General features: G+C 38.2%; 1 protein-coding gene across 3 annotated transcripts in view; it reads right to left on the bottom strand.

The window, feature by feature from the left end:
* NCOR1 (nuclear receptor corepressor 1) overlaps positions 1 to 20,624 on the bottom strand; it is a gene marked incomplete at both ends in the record, with an annotated part of 128,770 nt that overhangs the window by 17,527 nt on the left and 90,619 nt on the right. The window contains 14 exons of one of the 3 annotated variants that reach the window (XM_084238642.1): positions 945 to 1,081; positions 1,310 to 1,475; positions 4,161 to 4,304; positions 4,575 to 4,724; positions 5,204 to 5,413; positions 7,902 to 8,129; positions 11,451 to 11,811; positions 12,145 to 12,401; positions 12,827 to 12,910; positions 14,179 to 14,319; positions 16,329 to 16,497; positions 18,993 to 19,093; positions 19,483 to 19,584; positions 19,685 to 19,805. In XM_084238642.1, the coding sequence (XP_084094768.1) occupies positions 945 to 1,081; positions 1,310 to 1,475; positions 4,161 to 4,304; positions 4,575 to 4,724; positions 5,204 to 5,413; positions 7,902 to 8,129; positions 11,451 to 11,811; positions 12,145 to 12,401; positions 12,827 to 12,910; positions 14,179 to 14,319; positions 16,329 to 16,497; positions 18,993 to 19,093; positions 19,483 to 19,584; positions 19,685 to 19,805 (2,371 nt within the window). Of the gene's footprint in view, positions 1 to 587; positions 1,082 to 1,309; positions 1,476 to 4,160; positions 4,305 to 4,574; positions 4,725 to 5,203; positions 5,414 to 7,901; positions 8,130 to 11,450; positions 11,812 to 12,144; positions 12,402 to 12,826; positions 12,911 to 14,178; positions 14,320 to 16,328; positions 16,498 to 18,992; positions 19,094 to 19,482; positions 19,585 to 19,684; positions 19,806 to 20,624 lie in introns of all 3 variants that reach the window. The other 2 variants (XM_084238640.1, XM_084238641.1) reach the window with 2 other exon arrangements.

Below are 20,624 nucleotides of genomic sequence, written 5' to 3'. Positions count from 1 at the left end.
AAAATAAATTTAAAGTAACTTCTGGCATTTATACTGTATATAGATTTGTGAATTCCTAGACTTAGGGTGGATGTCACAGTGACTGACTAGACTTGATCAAAATCCAATTCATAAGAAAGGTGTGATGCAAAAACAAATTACGAATAATAGCAGTCTCACTTTTTAAAAATCTGTATTTTTGAAAAAGGACATAAGGGGTTTGGGGGTAACCTTAGGTGGTTATTGAACCACATTCCAAAAAACACTTTGAGAAGTCAGGCCTTAGTAGTACAGAGCTTGATGATATTTCTGTCACCTTTCAAATGCCTGAAAATGTTAATGAGCCTTGTCCTCTATCTGCATTCCAACTTTAACTCTACAAGGGCATAGTTTTCCCAAGGAAAATACATTGATAAACTCTGGTATTTCAATAATCATAAAAATAGTAGAAGAGACATTTTTGTACTATTAACCCACAAATCCTCTTCTATTAACATTTACTATCATGATTAGGATTTTTTTTATACCATATAGTTCTGCTTTACCTAAAGAATAAAGTAATTCTTTACTTGGATATCACATTGCGAAACTCAGATTGAGATACATACAGCTACTAGAAGAGTCTGAACTTTGAGAGCCACGTTCCCTTGCATCCTTGTCCGAGGCAATTTGCCGGGTGATGATCACGTCTATGAAGTTAGCTGCTGTAATGGTAGTCTTCCCTCGGGTCCTTAGCTCTTCCTCATATCTGGATTTTGGAGGAGGCCCTTTATCTTTCCCAGCCTCAGAATAAACTACTGAAGAATGAGGCTGGGGCTTGCCACTTGGAAAGGCTGAAGAAGTGTACAGACACTGAACAGATCTCTTGTCCACCTCCATGGTTTTCTGCTCTAGCTGCTGTTGTTCACTAACTGCTGCTGACCTGCTTCTCAAATTTTCTTCTAACCTGGCAGCTTCATGCTTACTCTCTTTTGTTTTGGAAACATCCATCTGGGGGGCAGAAGCTGCAGCATCCACAAGAGCAGCCAGGGCATCCGCAGCAGTGTTGTAACGGGAGGCTGGCAGGCCTTGACTTATTGAAGGGCCCCCAGCAGGCAACGGCCTGTAAATAAAACCAAATCATAACTCTGTGAAGGGGGGGTTCTTTATTGGGATGGGGTAAGGAGTGGTGGGGAGATGAAAAGGACAAACTGCAAAAAAACAAAACCAAAAAAAGTTGAGCAGGTATAAAATCATTACTAGACTATTACAGTCATGAATTTAAAACTGTATACAGGAGACTGGCTTTTTTTTTTTTTTTTTTTAGACAAAATGTATATAAGACACTTACATGATACGTAGCTGAGCACTTGGATCCAAAGGGGTGATTACACTGGTTCCATTGGTTCCCTGGAAAACACTGGGTCTTTGCTGCAATATGGTCTCCTGAGCTCTTACTGAAGGGGATGGGGAGCGAACATAACCATGACTGCCAGGTCTGCCGGGTTGTTCTGAGCCTGCAAGGGCCAAGGAAAAAAAGGAGCTAAAGACAGCAACATTTAGGGATTAATTTCCCAATAATCCTAAATAGGAAAATGAGATCAGCAACTTGACATCCCACTTTGTGGCCATTTAGTAATATGTTCTAAAAAAGTTTTATAAAAATGCAATAAAACCACTCTGATAATTTAAAACAAAAACATTAGCTATTACTGTCATTTCCATTGTTTGTGCCATGATTCTAGAAACAAAAGTAACACCAATAATGAAGTACTAATATAAGTCAGAAATTTCATCTCAGATTTTTTCCTCAAATTCTGGTGTGCTTATCATTTCCAAATCAAACTTGGTATAATAATGAAAATAATATGCTATGGCAGGGCCTCCCCGGTGGCGCAGCAGTTGAGCTGGGCGAAGCTGCCCACTAGCCTCTGCAGCGCCGGTTCGATCCCCGGCTGCTGGCGAGGGTCCCACATGGGGCGCAGACCTCTCCTGCCACCTGCTGCTCCCCTCAGCAGTGTACTTTGGTCCTTCTGCCTGTTCTGCTCCCCGCTCTGGCTCTGGTGAATTCTCTCACCCTCCCGCGCTTCTGACTGTACCCAGTGCTTGCATAAATAAATAAATAAATATTTAAAAAAATATATGCTATGGCAATGCTAAGATTCAAAGTTGTTTCATTCCATCAGTTGTTCCAGCTCCATTCCTTTACTGCACTCCATAGCTGTTTTTCTCAGCACACTCTTTTGAGATGAAGGCATTCCCACTGTCTTCCACAAAAGCTTAGTTTCATTAACTATACTTCTTCAATATTTGAGATGTTTTTGGTCACTTAATCTTCTTTCTTCTATAACAAAGTCACAACTTGAACTTGACTTGGTCAAAGTTAATTTACTATGATGATCTCAAATTCTCACATTCCCTCTCTAATCATTTTCTTCTCCACAGCCTCTTGTTCTATGTCCTCACTCCTAAGTTGTTCTTTGCCCTAATAAGAGCTAGCAGTTCCATCACATACCCTTATCTCCAAAGCAGGACCACCTAGGGCAGCCTTTCCAGCAATTTTCTCTCTCTTGACCATACATCAGCTTATATGAATTGTTTCTAGAGTGCATATTCCTAGAAGTATAACTATTTAAATTTCTGTATCTCCTAAAAGGCTATCTCGATTTACACTGCCACTGAAGAAACACTGTATTCGCTAACACGCTAACAGAATATTAAATCAATTTTGTGAATGCCCGATGGAGGAAAATGGTATTGTCTTAATTATACATGCTGTTCATAAGTGGGATCACAATCATTTTTAAAATCTGGTTCCCACCAAAGTTGTACATCACTCATACTCAGTTTATCTCCTATGAACATAGGAATATGATGACCTCCTTACAATGTGCCCTTGTGTTGTGCATCTACCTCTCCGACCATGTCTCTAGTTCCTTTTGCCACCATCTGTAACATCTAAGAATTGATCTACTCTCTTCACACACTTGCCCCTTGGAAATCTCATTCAAGCCAGAATTTCATCTCATACAGATGTCTCCCAAGTCACCATTTCAAGTTCTGCCATTTCTCTTAACTGTAAGATTTATATATCTGACAAAATGGACATGGTAAATGGTTTGAATCATTGATGAAAACAATATAAAAAAACAAGTATACCAGGGATGAGGACAGATGTTTCAAAGACATATCAAATTAAGCATATCCAAATAAAAATCATCTCTTTGTCCTTACTATCCCTGCTCTATCTCAGATGATGACCAATTTTGTTTCCATTTCTTCTCCATTCCCCACATCTAGTTATAGTTAAGTCCTTTTGATTTTACCTTAACAATACTCTTTCAAGCAGGACCTTTCTGCCATTCCAGTGTCAACATATCTCAGGTTGTCACTGGCATGCACAGGAAATAGTGACATGGTCTTACTATCCTGCTACCGACCCTGCCCGCTGTCAGGGTACCAACCTACCTCATGCTCCCTGGTACAGATGCCCCTCTGATCATGTTATCTGCCTCCTAAACTAAAAGGCAACACTTTACTTGTAATTCAAAATGCCACACAAACTTCCAAATGTATTTTCCATTTCTCTGGTGCAATAACATGAGTCTTCATATCAGTGAACTTCTGCTTGGGCTTCTTTCAGTTTTAATGATTTCTGCATTAAGCATATTTAGGCCCAACTGCAGCCAACCACAGTAGCCAAATCAAAACACTAACTTCACCATGGAAACCATGTTACTACTTAAGACTGGTTTCTATAGTATTTTTTACCTGTATTTCACTTATGGCATGTAATTAATTTTTGTCTTATAATTCTTATAAAATCATGGTGGCATACCCTAAATATGAAGCACAGTGTTCCATCATACTAGATTACCAAGATACATCTAAAAAATGAATAACGGGCCTCCTCAGTGGCGCAGCAGGTTGAGCGCAGCGCTGTGAAGCTGTCCACAGCCTCTGCAGCGTGGGTTTGATTCCCAGCCGGCCAGGGAGATATCCATCTGGCGTGGCAGACCTCTCCTGTCTTGCCTACTGCTCCCCTCAGCAGTGTATTTCAGTCAATCTGCCTGTTCTGCTCCCCGCTCTGTTTCTGGTGAATCCTCTCACCCTCCGGCACCTCTGACTGTACCCCAGTTCTTGTATAAATAAATAAATCTTTAAACAAAAAAATAAAAAATGAATAAAGCCATGGCACTCACCTGGCCGAAGGTAGAGGTCTGAGGATGCTGCAGCAATGCGTTCCCGCTCCCTCTCCCGCTCCTTCTCCCGTTCCCGTTCCCGCTCCCGCTCCCTTTCACGTTCTCTTTCAGCACTGGCAGCTGCTGCCAGGTGTGTTGAATGTCCTGTAAAAGACAAATATGTATCTGCAACTTAAAGATGAAAATGCTCCAAATTTCAGATGTAGGAAGTTTTTTCATTAAGAGTGTTATATGACAAGTGGAGCATAAAACAAGCTTTTAGGCAGGATCTAGTGACAGATGGCATATAGGAATTATTACTGTTAAATAAAGAACAGCATACCAAATAGAAAAGACTGCCTGTATCAATGGTTATGCTATTAACACTGGAGCACACTGTTCATATCAGAGAGATGTATGACTGCAGACTCTTACCTGGAGACATAGAAGCAGAGTTGTATGGCCTGGGAGGGAAAGCAATCTGTGTACCAGGAATATAAGTGATTCTGTCCATGGGAGGAGTACTTGTTCCCCCTGGATGAGGCACTAAAATTGCTGGAGGCATATTGGTCAGATCAATGATTCCTGCTCAAAAAAACAAATGCAATAAAATAAAGTTAAATTTAAGCACTATTATAAATACACGACTACAAATGGCTTTTTAATCTCTATAACCTAATGATAACTTGTGTAGAGTATAAATAAAAAAAGATAATCATTACTTTGTAAATCTTTCTCTAAATCCTTCTAGGGAAGGATAGGAAATACTAAAGCTCATACTAGCAACCTAAATTATGGACAGATTAAAGAGAGACAGCAATTTGATAAAACACTGATTATAAATATCTGACACACTGATTTGGTGTAGTATTATAGTATTTACCAAGACACCCTTGTCTCAATACATTACAATGCTTGCCCTCAAGGGATAAAGGCTATATAGACAAGGCTATGGCAGCCTTCTCTTTCTTTCTACCATTTATTCAACAAATATTTATTTAGTACCTAAGAAATTTTGGATATACATAATAAATCTATGAAATCTGAACTACAAAGATACATACCTCTTGTTGCTGGATATGGGAGGCCCAGCTGCTGCTCCCGTGGAGAGAGCCCTCTGGCCACATCTGGGCGCAAGTTCACCTGCATTTGCTGAGAGGTAATGTAATCATTTAGGATTGTCTGCCTTGTGTTCTCCATTGCATAAAGCTGATACTGACTTGGGTAACCTGGAGTTGGTGAAAGCTGTCTCTGAAACAGGTAAGCAGCAGCTGCTAATTGAGAGAATGAAAGAAAGGCATTTAGTCTGAGTAAAATTCACTTGCTAAATATCACTGATATAAAGAGTAAGGGAAAACACCATCTGCTAAACTAATGTACACATGCAACTTTTATTTAGTGTGGGGAGGGGTGCTACAGAGATTAGGGTGGATTCATCACAGACCTTGATATATCAGCAATGTGATTATAAACATTCTAATGTCAGACGTAATAGAAAGGGGGAAAAGAAACTAGACAAAATGGTTATTAACATTTCTAACAATAGAACAGCAGCTTTAAAATTGCCAATAGTTTCACTTTCTGTCTTTGCCATGTAACTATTATATATTCACCTGAAATCTCCAAACACTGTGTTTGAAAATAAAATCATTTTTGTAGTAATGATCATTCAACACATCCAAATGGAAAACATGTGAATACATATTGTGACAAATAGTGCCTTTACTTTCCTGGTGGTAAAAATGATTAGTATATAAGCATTTGATGAATGCTCTATAAAGGGAAAGGAGATGAGCAAACTTTTTGTATAAGAGCCAGATGGTAGATATGTTAGGCTTTGCGGATCATACAGCAATTCCAAGTCTGTCATGGTAGGGTGAAGGCAGGCACAGATAGACCCTCAACAAATCGGTGTGGCCTAGATGTAATGAAACTTTACAGAAACAGGCAGCAGCAGAATTTCACTCCCAAGTCAAAAGTTGGCCACTGCAAAAAGCTCATAATACAAGATGCTGGGAAAAGGGAGATATGGTCAAAAATAGGAAATAAAGTTTTTAGCCTCAAAACATGTATAATCCAGCTGAGGCTCAAAAATGACAAGCAAATGAAACTTCTATAAATTAAGAAAGAATGATGGTAAACACTGAAGTATAATTTGATCTGAGTGAACTAAGATATTTATTACATATTCTCCCTAGAAAAACAAATTGACAAGTTTCCTGGAATGTTTTCTTCTCCATCTAGAACTCCCAGCCAAGTGAGTCTGAGAGCCAACTCTGAGTACCTCTGGGTACTTCTAGTTCTGAGAGACAGTCTGATGAACTAGGCACCTCTAAAACTTATTCTTTTTATTTTTTAATTTTTAAAAAATATTTATCTTGTAGAAGAACTGGGGTGTAGGCCAGAGGTGCAGAGGGTGAAGGAATTCACCAGAGAGAGTGGGGAGCAGGCAGAATTACTGAAATACACTGCTAAGGAGAGCAGCAGGCTATACAGGAGAGGTCTGCTGCACCATATGTGGGTTAGGTCTCTGGCCGGGTATCAAACTCAGGCTGTAGTGGTGATAGCGCTGAATCTTAACCCCTTAGGCCACCAGGGACGTACTAAAACTTAATATTCTTAAGTGACAAATAATTTGAAGGCACTAACATAGTTTTTAGATAAAATGTTTTCTATAAGCACCTTGCTAATATGAAATGTAAATAACCCTTAGAAAACAGCTTTCTAATTTGGCATGCTTATAATGAAATGTTTCCCTCAGGACCATGGTGAATACAAGTGTTCTGTATCCCAACTTTAGCTTGAAGGATGTAATAAGCCAGCAGATCAGGATGGAGAAGAGGTATGGAAAGAAAACATGACATTTGAGTGGGTTTAATGTGCAAGAGAAGTAGGGACTAGGATGTGGAAGGACAGGCAGAGCCAGCACAGCAGGTGGTCACAAGAGCCCAGCAGAGACCCCACCAATCTGCTGACAGCTCTGCTCTCTCCCTTTCCAGAGCACACTGCCCTGCGGCCCTGCAGGCGTGCTGCCATGCACCCAGTACAAGCTGCTCTCTGGTAAACCCATGTACTTCTGCAACATCAGGCTCTATTTACCCAGAATCGGTAGTTGTTTCAAAAGTTTCTTCCAGAAGTAACTCTGTAATAGTTACTAATGAAATAGTCTATAAATCAATAAAAGAAGAATGAAGAGTGGTTTCTTTGAAAACTAAGGTAACTGCTTCGGAAGAAAGTTGTTGTATCAGGCTGGACTATACAATTTTAAGAGTAGGAAAAAATCTAAAAGGATTTTAGATTAAATTGCTTCAAGGTATCTTCAAATTCTAGCTTCACTTAAATACCCAAACCTAAAAATGTATTATTTAAATAAAAAAGGACATGGTGAGCTTTAATTTGTGGATCTTGGTCTTAGGTCAGAATACCAGTAAATGAATGTCATTGTTGTAAATTGAAATATTTAAGGTATGTCTGTTTCATTGAAAAATTCTTCACATCAACCCACTTTTTCAATTACTTTAATTAAATGCTATCAGATTAGAGGGCTTTTCATCTATTATTTTCAGTTGGTAAGTAATTTGTTTCTTGATTTAAGTTGGTAACATAGGCGTGTGCAGTTTGTGAAAAATCACTGTACTGTATGCTAATGATATGTGCAATTGTCTACATATTGTATTTTAATGAATAGAAAATAGAAATATAATAAGTTTTTAAAAGTTACACAGGTATATTATTCTTTGCCTAATTAATCACTCTTCTTACCAGGATCCAGAGCCCTGTGAAACGGCATGGCTGGGTCCAAATGTGTGGGAAGATGGCTCCGATAAACCTCTCCTGCAGTGCTTCCCCTGTGATGGGGATCAAAAGGGCTATGGCTTACTACAGGGTCCACCCCAGGTACTGGAGACTTCGCTGGTATACTCTCCCTTTGGGTAGGGGTTAGTGTTGATTTTCTTTCATGATTGGTGGACTTGCTAGAGGAAATGGTAACTGGAAAAAAAGAGCCAACACCACAAATTCTTAAGAAAATTTGCTAAGAATGATAATATACTTATCTCAAATATTCAAATATAGGCTATTCACACATTTTGATCTTCTCTTTCCACTAAACATTTAACATTCAAGCTTACAAGATACGCAAGTCTGAAAAATTAGCAGGAAATTTTTGAGATTTGGCGATTACCACCTATGGATTGTAGAACACAGAATTTACCACCCAATGTTAAAATTAAAAATAAAGTTCAAAACTCCTCCTTAAACCCTAGTATAATTCCCCCCAATGTTGTCAAAAATGGCAAAGTTTCATCTTTTTTTGTAGTTCAATAGTATTCCATTGCATGCCTTATCTTCATTCATTCATCAATGGACACTTAAGTTGTTTCTGTATCTTGGCTACTGTAATAATGCTGCAGTGAACATAAGGGTGCACAAATCTTTACAAATTATTATTTTCATATATTTTTGATAAATAGCAAGAAGTAGCTGGATCTTATGATATTCTTAATTTTTAAGATTTTATTTTTTATTATTTTTAAAAATATATCTTTTTTTAATTGTAACAATGGTTTACAACACTGTATGATTTAAGGTATAGGTTTACAACTCTCCAGATGTTTGTTATCACCCCATGCTTGCCACCAAAGTACCCATAAATCCTCCACCATAGTCCACTGAGCCCCTCCCCCACTATACCCCTCTAGTAGCTTCAATTCTACAGTTAGATTTCTAGATTTTACTTTAGTTTAGTCTGTGTCTTTGTTTTGTTTCTTTATATTCCATGAGTTAAAACCATTTGGTATTTGTCTTTCTCCTGATTTATTTTATTTAGCATAATCCCTACCAGCTCCATTCATGTTGTCACAAATGATAAGCTTTCATCTTCTTTTATAGCTCAGTAAAATTCCCTTGCGTATATACACCAAATCTTCATAATCCACTCATCTATTATTAAGCACAAAGGTTGTTTCTATAACTTGGCTATTGTAAATAGTGCTGCAACAAACATGGGAGTGTATATATCCCTTCAAATTAGTGTTTTATATTCTTCAGATGGACACCGAGGAGTGGAACTGTTGGATTATATGGCAGATCTATTTTTAATATTTTGAGAAATCTCCATAATGTTTTCTTTTTAAAGATTTTTTTTATTTATTTATGCATAAAAGAACTGGGGTCTAGGTCAGAGGTGTGGACGTGGGGGAGTGAGAGGATTCACAGAGACAGAGTGGGGAGCAGAACAGGCAGATCTACTGAAATATACTGCTGAGGGGAGCAGCGGGCAAGACAGGAGAGGTCTGCTGCACCATATGTGGGTTAGCTCCCTGGCCAGGGATTGAACTCATGCCATAGTGGCTGGTGATAGTTTGACACACTGGTGATAGCTAAGGCTTTAACCCCTGCACTACCAGAGAGGCCCTCTATAATGTTTTCCATTGGGGTTGTAACAGTCCACAAGCCCACCAACAATGTACAAGGATTTTTCTAAGTAAAATAAGTCAAATGGAGAAAGACAAATACTTATTTCATTCATATGAGGAATATGAAGAATCAACAAATTTTTACAGATTGGTGATGATCATGATGTAAATACAGATGTTGAATTTTAAAGCTGTACAGCACAAACTTACATAATGTTATAAACCAATGTACCTCACTAAATATTTTAAAATTCTATTTTTTTTTTTATTTTTTATACAAGCACTGGGTACAGTCAGAAGTGCGGGAGGGTGAGAGGATTCACCAGAGCCAGAGCAGGGAACAGAACAGGCAGACCGATGAAGTACACTGCTGAGGGGAGCAGCGGGTGGCAGGAGAGTTCTGAGTGCCATGTGGGACCCTCGCCGGCGGCCAGGGATCAAACCGATGCTGCAGAGGCTTTAGGGCAGCTTCACAGCCCAGCACTCAACCGCTGCGCCACCGGGGAGGCCCTATTTTAAAATCCTATTGTAAATGATTTTGTTTCCTATTTTATTTTAACATCCTCGATGCTTTGGGTCTCACATGTAGCAAATCTTAATTTATTCTCTTTACCTTCATTACCCAGACTTCCTGCTGTCTGTTAGTCATACTTATACCATTTTTCCTTGCTCTGTACTTCAGCAGACTTTCTCATTATGTCACTGACATCAATCTCTTCCCTATGCCAGTCTCTTCTAAATGATGTTATTCAGAGAAGTCAGATTATCATACCAATGTCTATCACATCCAACTATTTATTGGTCTCAACTGTTTTAAACTGTGGTAAATTACAACAGAACATAAAATTTACCAACTGAGTCATTTTAAAGGGTACAGTTCAGTGGTATTTCAGTACATTCACAATGTGGTACAATGGACACCACTATTTCATTAATATTTTGATAATGTCAACTTTGCCATGATAGAAAAATCTGCCTATTAAAACAAGAAATCACACTGGCTTGTAACATCTTTCCAAACCCCAATCTGTTCATACATGGAGTGCCTTTCCCCTGTGCAGAGCACTTTTCTTTTAAAACGAGAGTCCAAAGGCTTTGGATTCATGACCCTATTCATAAGTAGACACTTTCCTTTTTCTCCTTCCTCCTTGCTACTTCTCTTCCACCACCAAAAACACCATTTTACAGCCCCCACAATGTGGAGTCCAGGAACCTGCATATGAGCCCTTAGTAAATATGTATTATAAAATAATTTAAGATTTAAAATTCAAGCCTAAGTAGTCTTGCTTCAGAGTCTAAACTTCCAACCATCACACCACTACTGCTGCTTAAAAAACAAGTCAAAACTGACTTCCAGGAAACATTATAGGATTAGCTGAAAAGCCACTCTAATGGTTATCTGAGGGCCTCCCTGGTGGCACATGGGGTTAAGAGGCAACCTATGAAGCTGTCCGCAGCCTCTGCGGCCTCTGCAGCCTCTGCAGCACGACTTCCATCCCCCAGCAGACCAAGGAGCAGCAGACCTCTCCTGTCTTGCCCGCTATTCCCCTCAGCAGTGCACTTCAGTCAATCTGCCTATTCTGTTTCCTGCTCTGTCTCTCACCCCACACACACACACCTCTAGCCTGTACCCCAGCTCTTATATGCATATAAATAAATCTTTAAAAAAAAATAGTTATTTGAGAGCATTTCTAAACTCCACTATACTCTTTATTTAATTTAAATATTAGGCATTTAACCTATAATTATGCTTGTTTTTAATTTGGTGGCCGCCCACAGACCAAGCATAACCTAAAAATCTTGTGACAAAAAAGCTAACACTTAGACATTTAACACTTGCCAGAAGCAATAGGGCACAGTAAAACTACCAGACAAGGATATGAGAGTATCATACCATCAGAAGCTCTGCTCATCATTGGTGAACCTCTGGACATGGTGTTTGGATAACTCACAGGTGTCCGCCGTGCACCAGTATCATCATAAATCCCTGGGCTCAGCTGTGCTTTGGGAGCTTCATGAAGTGTTGACCTAAGAACGGAGGGGCCAGAGCTTACCACCGATGTATGCCGGGAACGCACTGGCTCGCCTGCTTTGACATCCTCGTATTTTCCCCGTTCAACTACTTTTATGTTCTCTGGTACAATTTCCAATGGAGGCATTCCACGGGGTAGTTTGCTAGGCCCAGTGATTAAGGATTTGACATTGTGTTTGATGGCAGATTGACCTGAGTTGCTGTCAAACTTTATTGGTGTACCCTAAAGGGAAAGAAACAAATATTATATCTAAATATTTTTCCATCTCAAGTCTATGTTTGGCTCATGGCAATTCTAGTTTGCTGTAGTAGTCTTTCCTGCCTGTGTGGATGTCTTAATCACAAGCCTACCAATCCTGATTTACATACCTTCCACCTTCTACACTCCATGCTATGGACACAAGAAACACTAAAGATAGAGCACAGATAAAGGTTTCATGCTTACTTCTAAGAGAACTGAGATCATAAGAAGTACTTATAAAGTAACTTTTAAAAAAATACCCAGAAATACTACAATCTGAAGTGAAATGCTGACAAAAAGAGCCATGATAGTTACCTGGGAGATGGAACCCTCAATTATTGGCCTTGCACTCTGGACTACTTCTGGAGTTTTTCGACTTTCCTGAGTTAAAATATCTTGCCGTGGAATCTCATGAATGGAACGCCCCATCTCTTTGATAGTGGTTATGCCATCGTAAGGTTTTCCTTTGGTAATGGCACCTTCGAATGCCCGTATTGGAGGACTCTCCCTCTTAATCTGTTTGGGATACTTAAGGCCATCTTCAAAGCTGTCAGTTGTTGCTCTTGGTGTGCCTTTAAAAAGAATTCAAGAAACATTAATAGTTGTGGTTGCATAGCAATGCAATTGAACAATACACTTAAAATCATTAAAAGATTCATGTCCTGTCATCTTGCAGTTCCTAATCAATTTTCTGTTTACAACAATGCTCAAATAAGTAAGTCTTCATCAGTCGTTATTTTCTTAGGGTCACTCAAGATTAATACATCATTAATCACAATCACAGAATGTTTCTGGCACACTAAAGATGAAGTACATTGAAATATTAGGTAGCTATCCATATTCAAATAATGCTTTTTGCTCAGAGATGAAAGAGCTAAAAGCAAGACTTAAAATATCTAATATTTAAAAAAAGAAACTATCTTGAAAAACAGACTTTACAAACTACTTTGTTAGTGAGACAGTAATAAATAAAAGCCAAAACAAGCAAAAAATTTACCCTGCATTATGGAACCTGACAGCACAGTCCTTTCTTTGAGATCAGAATGAGGGCTCCCCCTGGGTAATGCTCGGCATATTAATCCTTTAAAAACAAGAAAGCAATTTAAGTATTAAACATATGTACACGTATGTCAGTTCACACATACTTAATACTGTCCCTAGAGTATGTATTTTTCATAAAAGCTCTATGAAAAAAGTGGTATTTTAAACTTGTAAACTATTCAAGATTAGCATGAAAACAAATAAAAGTTGGAAGAAGCCATCATGACATGGTATCATTCTTTCCTTTTTAAAAGCTTCCCTTAGTAGAAAATGGTCACAGAATACATCCATTAATTGTAGATCATATCAAAATCTAAAACCACAATGTTTCCTTACTAAGGCAAGAGAAAATGTAGAGGGATTGGACATCATGATTTAGCTCTGAAATGTATCTGTGAAATTTATCTGTGAGATTTCCATATCTGTGAAATATGGAAATCTTGAAAATAAGAAAAGTATTTTAAATGAAACATGCAAAGCAAAATGAAAGGATGCAAATAACCTCTTAAGAAGTTTCACATTATACTGATGATAAATGTGAATCAAGGAATGGAATAAACACATGCATTTATCATAATGTAAAGGAAAAGTGAGATTTTTGTTTGTTTTTTTTTTTAATACAGACAAAACCCAGCTATGAGAAAAGTGAACAGGATTTCTAACATAGAGGAGTCCTTACCCTGCCTTTAGCATTTCATCTAGATTAAAATTAGTCTGGTTAAAGTTGATGATTTAAAGAAAGTGAGTCATTAACAAAACAAAACCAAGCTATCATTTACTGAGCACCTATCACAAAGTCAGCATGAGGCTGGACAACTGTCTCTAATCATGTTAGATGAGCAGAGAGGAAGATTTTCTTCCACAATTACAAAGGAAGAAACAGAGGAGTCACCAAGAAAGGGTGAAGCTGGGAATTCAAATACATGCCTTTGCTCTATCCATCATATAACTTCATCTGTCACACAATACAAAGTTCTTATAATGAACTTTACATTTTTAAACTAATTTCACTCGAACAGGAATAATCTACAAATTACATGAGCATTCTAATAGTTACCCATGATATGACCAATTATGTTTACTATTTACTTTTGCCCACAGAACATTTGATTTATACAGACATGAATGTAAATTTAAACTTTCATTAACATAAATTTCAGGTAGAAATGGCGAAATTAAATACATCCTAAAACAACACTGAAAACTTAACTACACAAAATAAAATATCTCTAAATAATATCTCATGAAACATTCTACCCTCTACACTTGATCTTAGCCAAAAGGCCGAGAAGCGATAAAACATTCTACCCTCTAATGGTGCTGATACAGGGGACTCTCTCAATGATAATCCTTGCTTTATATTTCCTTCCACTGACTCATAGCTTCTTTTCAAACTGATTTCATGGGCTGTTCTTGGACTTCTTGTCCCTTCTCGGGCATTCTTTATATCTGCAAAATATATAAACAAGAATTGCTCAGGGTCCAAGATCTATAATACAAGTAAGTTATCTTAATTCATTGTCTACTTGTAAAAGTAATATAAAAAGTAGATTTAAGCAATAATATATATCAGTGTAGATATTTACAAAAATGTTTTCATTCATTCAAATATATCTATTGTATGCCAGGCACAAGCTTGCAGATAAGGTTAACAAATTAAGTCACTTCCCTCATGAAATTGACCCCCTAATGACAGATACAGATAAATAAGCAATTATTATTCAGAATTAAATAGTACTATAAGAGAAATATGCTGTGAGAATGCTGGAAAGGAAACCTACCACTTAAAGTTTAGATAAGGCTGCCCTGAAAAAGTAATGTTTAAGCTGAGAATTGAAGGATAAGTAAGAACTTCTTAAGTTAAAGGATGGAGAGCTGGTATAGGTGAGCACAAAGACCCAAAGCTAAGAGGAGTATGGTACATAGGGGAACTTAAGCTCAGTAAATGGCCAATGAGTACAGTGGAGCTGGGAGGAAAGGAGGTGTGGTGAGGGAGGGAAACTCAAAGGGCTGGGGGAGGGGGGGAGGGAAGGGCCTCCCTGGTGGCCCAGGGATTAAAGACAGTGCTATCAAGCTATTGCCAGCCACTATAGCACAAATTCGATTCCTGGCCAAGGAGCAACCTACATGGCACAGCAGACCTCTCCTGTCTCGCCTGCTACTCTCCTCAGCAGTGTATTTTAGTCAATCTGCCTGTTCTGCTCCCCACTCTCTCTGGTAAATCCTCCACCCTTTCCCCCCACTCCCTGGCCAGTACCTCTGGCTTACACCCCAGTGCTTGCATACATAAATAAATAAATCTTTAAAAAAGAAAAAAAGTGGGAAGGGAAAAATCTAAAGAGATGCACTGGAAGTATGGGTGGGGGTGATGAAACCAAGGTAAGGCATCATAATTATCTTAAAGGCAATAAAGAGCCAAGAAAGAAGTTACATGATGTACAATTTCAAATATGGGTAAGAGTGATGGCAGGGAGATTAGTCAAGTAACTACCGATTTATCCAGATGAAAGGTGATGGTGGCAAAAGGGAATATAGAGAAATGGACAGACACCAAAGACTTGAGAAAATAGAACAGGAACAATTTAGTGATTGATTGACAAACTGGATGCAGAAAGAGAAGTCAATTATGACACCCAGATTTCTGGCGTAGGCAATGTACATTAATTTCTTTCCCCAGGGAAAAAAAAAGTAAAGCAGTATGCACTTGAACTGTTAAAACAAGAAAGAAGGAAGGAAACAGGAAAGTTATTATGTATTCTGCATCAGGCACTATGTGCTCACATACTTTATTCCTTTGTATTCGAAGAAAAAGATAAATCATGACTAATGACTGCTTGGATCACAAAAACAGTAGCAAATGAGAACTCAGATCTAGTCTATAACTTGGCCTTTATACCATAACTGCGCCATTTTTATAAAATAATAGTACAGGGAAAATATAACACATCTAAAGAAAATGTTTACATATAGACAGACATTAAAATAATTAAATTTAAGACATTAATTTAGAACATTAAATTAAATTAAATTAGTTAAATTTAAGGAGAACTTAAGTTCAATATTCTTCCCAGAATTATCAGACTATTATTTCTTCATTAATTCCTAGCATATAAAATAGGAATTCCTTCAAAATAAAAGTGATTCTACTAAAGTTAAACGAAGATTCTTCACTTAAGCTAGTCAACTGACCTCAGTTGATATTAGTTACCATTTCTAGGACACCAACCATGGTATCTGCACTGTTAACCACTTTTCATTGACTCTCAGTACATTTCTCATGAAAGTCTCACAAAACCGTACATTTCTCACAAAAGTTATTATTAACCCCTTTAACAGAGAGGAAATGTGGCCTCAGGGAAAAAAACTAATTTCTTCTAACAAGTATGGTGAGAAACGGCAGCTGTGTTTTTTAGTCACATATTACAGTACTGGCTTCAGTGTTTAAATGCAATACTTACTATCATATGATAAGATATGTCCACTTTTGCCTTCATAAATAACATGGCCTTTGGAAGCAGCTTCCTCTCTGCCTTTCTCAGGGCTGCTTTCTTCAATGGGAATTCTTGAAATAGAACCCTTTATCAATGCCTCAGTTGGTATGCCAGCCTGGGACAGAGCTGGGGTACCCTGCCATCAAATTAAACACAAGCACCAAGAAAGTCAAATCATGTCTGTTTAGACAAAAGGCAAGATACTCAGAAATTGTAACCTAGCATACTGAGAATCAGATAATCCTTATCTTCAAAGAAGAAAGGACAAGCACATGAGAGGAAACCAGAGATTACATTTTATGAACAAAGAAATGGTGCAACTTTGTCCTTGGACCCCACCATATAAAACTCCTTAAAATGCTAGTAGTTATATGAGGTGAACTATTGATAGCTTTCTTCCCTATCTTGATGTCAAACTATGAGGGCACTTAACGCTCAGAAAAAAAGTGTAACACAAATTCATACAAATTTAGTAATAAGGCTTTTTCAAAGTTTCTAAAGAAGACAAAGTTTTAAATTTAGAGTATCACAACGTTCATATTGTGGTAAAAGAAAAATAGAACTTTCAATTATGAAACTATGTATTATATCAGAACCTTGATCATCAGTAAGATGAGAAGATAAACTTGGCCTCCATTTTGTTACATGGACTGAGTCTAGGTCATGTTGTCTAAACATCTGCCTTCATTATTCCTCTTCTCGGTTATCTATGGTCAGGATTCTTTTCACTCTTCCTTTAAAAGCAGTGAAGCATTTCTTCAAAAGGGAAATCATTCAAGGAACTTTATAGAACATTTTGTAAAAGTGAGCTGCTTGGGTTGAAATGGGATTGGGAAGGCCAGACCTAGTCCACTCAAACATTTAGTGTCTCTAAAACTCTAATGAGGATAATCTGAAACTACACATTTGTAAGCAGGAAGAATGATGAGAACAATACATTTACTCATCTAGCTGTTAAAGTGAGCCCATTAGAAAACATCTGAAAATTGTTAGCACCCACTTTGCAAATGCTCATGTCATATAGACAGACTGATTTCAAAATAAATAAAATCTAGCCTCTGGGCCTCCCCGGTGGCGCAGCGGTTGAGCACTGGGTTGCAAAGCTGCCCCGCAGCCTCTGCAGCGCCAGTTCGAGCCCCGGCTGCTCCCCGGCCACTGGAGGAGGGTCCCACATGGCGCGCAGACCTCTCCTGCCGCCCGCTGCTCCCCTCAGCAGTGTACTTCGGTCCTTCTGCCTGCTCTGCTCCCCGCTCTGGCTCTGGTGAATTCTCTCGCCCTCCCGCGCTTCTGACTGTACCCAGTGCTTGTATAAATAAATAAATAAATGTTTAAAAAAAAAAAATCTAGCCTCATTTGATCTAGTTCATACTGTCTTCTTATCCAGATTCTGAATGCAGGAGCAAAAATGAAGAAAAGATAATATGCACATGGCATTTAGTTTTCTTCTATCTATATTAAAGTGTTCACTTATTCTAAAAACTAATTTCAACAGAACATGTACTTTGGTTAAATGTGGAAAAAGACATTTGAAGTATTAGAACATATTTTTCTAGATTACTACATGCCATATATTCCATAAACCATGCATAGAGAGGAATCACCAGGGAATCTTGTTAAAAACATAGATTCTGATTCAGTAGGTCTCAAGTAGGCACTGAAATTTCTGCATCGTTCTTACAAGTTACCAGGTGATGTGTTGCTCCAACACATACCACACTTAGTTAGCAAGGTCCCAGGGTATGGCTCTCAAACAGGCATGTAGCACATAATCACTGGAGCACTGGGAAACAGATTGCTAGATCCTGTCCCCACTAGTGTGACTTCAGTAAGTCTGGGGTGGGGCCTCAGCATCTCTATGTCAAGACGCTTCCCAGCTGATGCTTCTGATTTGGGGCTACACTTTGATAACCACTGTCCCAGGGAACACAAAAAGGATTAGAATAGAAAATTTGTGACAGGTACTGAGGAAACAGAAAACTTGTGACAGCTAAAAATGTACAAAATCACAGGATTCTGATTTCCTAAAATAGAACTTTTGTTTGCCAGATCTACATTAGTAGTCTAAGGACTACTTTACATTTCAAATTAAAATTGTATCTGAGTAAAAGAAAAACGTTCTATTATCAAAATTGGTGATTTAGTTAGCCTAAAATTAGAAGATACTTGATTTTTGGTGCTTTTGTGAATACCATCATATCTCTAAGATTAGCATTAGTTTCTAACAAGACAACATATAATCCGAGATTATGCTCCTTTTCGCAAAGGCGACTACAACAAATAATTTATAATAATTTTCTTCTCAATTTCTGTTTAAGTTGAATACATGGTAAAAGCTTTGTCAGGAAGAAAGTGAGAACTGCATCAATTAGAACTTGTTTTTTTCTGCCAGTTTGCAAACAAGTGACTTTTTCAAATGAACCACAGTATGGATAAGATAGGTTGTGATCAAAATTATCATATTAAAATATCTTTCTGCAGATGGTTCATGAACCTGAGGTATATCATCACTGAAACCCAGTCACATGACTCAGACTATGAACAACTTAATCACAAAACTGTATTCCTGGAATAGCTGAAGCTCTGAAGACTTTACTTCTGTTGTTCAATATACATGGGATGACTGGAATTCACCTGGGTGATAGAGCCCCTCAGGGATGGGATACTATCCACTGAAATTTTGCTGGTTGGAGTTCCCCGAGTTATACTTCCTTCTTGAATGGCTCCTGTGGTACCTGAACAAAAACAAAATCATTAGCAAACCATATTCCCTACTTCTGCAAAAAAAAAAAAAAAAGAAAGAAAGAAAGAAAAAGAAAAGAAAAAGAAAGAAATTAGCCTCTACTTGAAAGAGGGATGGGAAGATAACAGAAGCACAAACAGGAACAGGAAAAAAAGGAGCTCATATTATAGACATACACTTTTAAAGTGATATTGTAAGTATTAAAGAAGACTGTTGAAGCATAGAATTTCAAAGCTTTGACTCTTTTTTCAAAAAGAAAACATAAATTTAGATTTTAAATGCTCTAACTTGAAAGTCCATCACTAAAACATTTAAATGGCTGACTTAACAAATTTGCTGAGGTTAAATGTTCAATATTTTTTGCCAAAGAGCATATTTTACCTCTGACCACACCTTCATGTTGGGCCCTGACCAGTAAACCTTCAGGTTGTGAGTTTTGGCTTCGGGGTGAAAATTCTTCCTGCTTAATGTAGGGCACGGTAGCTATGAACCAAAATAAGAGAAATGAGAAGAGATCAAATGCTGAATTATTGACTATCATACTACAATTGCAGGAACATTACAGACATATTAACTCACTGACCTGATTTGGCAGATTCCTGCTGCCGTGGGAGTCCAAGTGAGATAGAGCCTACTGAGGGCTTAGCTGTTTCTTGAGCATAGGAAGCCTGATTATGGGAAGTCAAGTAAGTGCCAGGTGTTCCCTAAAAAGTTTTAAAAGACTAAAGTCAACACTGCCTTTTCATAAGTCAAACATAAAGTTAATGTTCACATTTTGTTTATAAAAATTTTCACCGATGGCACCCAAAATTAAAAATAATTAAAATTTTTAATAATTTTTATGGGAATAAGACATACCTTCTGAAATTACATGTAGATATTTCATATAGATATTTACTATAAACAAGTTATGTAAATAAAGCACTTAACTCAAAATGTAACCTACTATTAACATCTGTTCTTCTTAAAAATGCTACAGGAGGGCATCTTGGTGGCGCAAGCAGTTAAGATGCAGCTTCTGCAGCTACCCGCAGCCTCTGCAGCAGGAGTTCAATCCCTGGGCCGGCCAGGGAGCAACCCATATGGCGCAGCAGACCTCTCCTGACTCACCCACTGCTCTCCTCAGCAGTGTACTTCAGTCAACCTGCCTACTCTGTTCTCTGCTCTGTCTCTGGTGAATCCTCTCACCATCCACCTGCCTGCCCCACACACCTCCTGTATGACAGCTCTTGTATGCATAAATAAATCTTAAAAAAAAAAATGCTACAGGATAGTGACATCAGTGAAAATGGCTGAGCAAGAATTTCCAAAATGTCTCCTCCATAGAAGCAACCAAAAAACCTGAAAAATTTGCAAGAATCAATTTTTTTTAAGAACTCTGGCAATTAGGGTGCTCCCCGGTGGTGCAGAGGGTTGAGCGCAGCACTGTGAAGCTGTCTGCAGCCTCCACAGCACTGGTACGATTCCCTGCAGGCCAGGGAGATTCCCACATGGCGAGGCAGACCTCTCCTGTCTCGCCTACG

Source organism: Talpa europaea, assembly GCF_964194135.1.
Source record: "Talpa europaea genome assembly, chromosome: 7".
Lineage (NCBI taxonomy): Eukaryota > Metazoa > Chordata > Mammalia > Eulipotyphla > Talpidae > Talpa > Talpa europaea.
The sequence above is the reverse complement of the archived record's forward strand: the minus strand, read 5'-3'. Positions and strand labels throughout refer to the sequence as shown.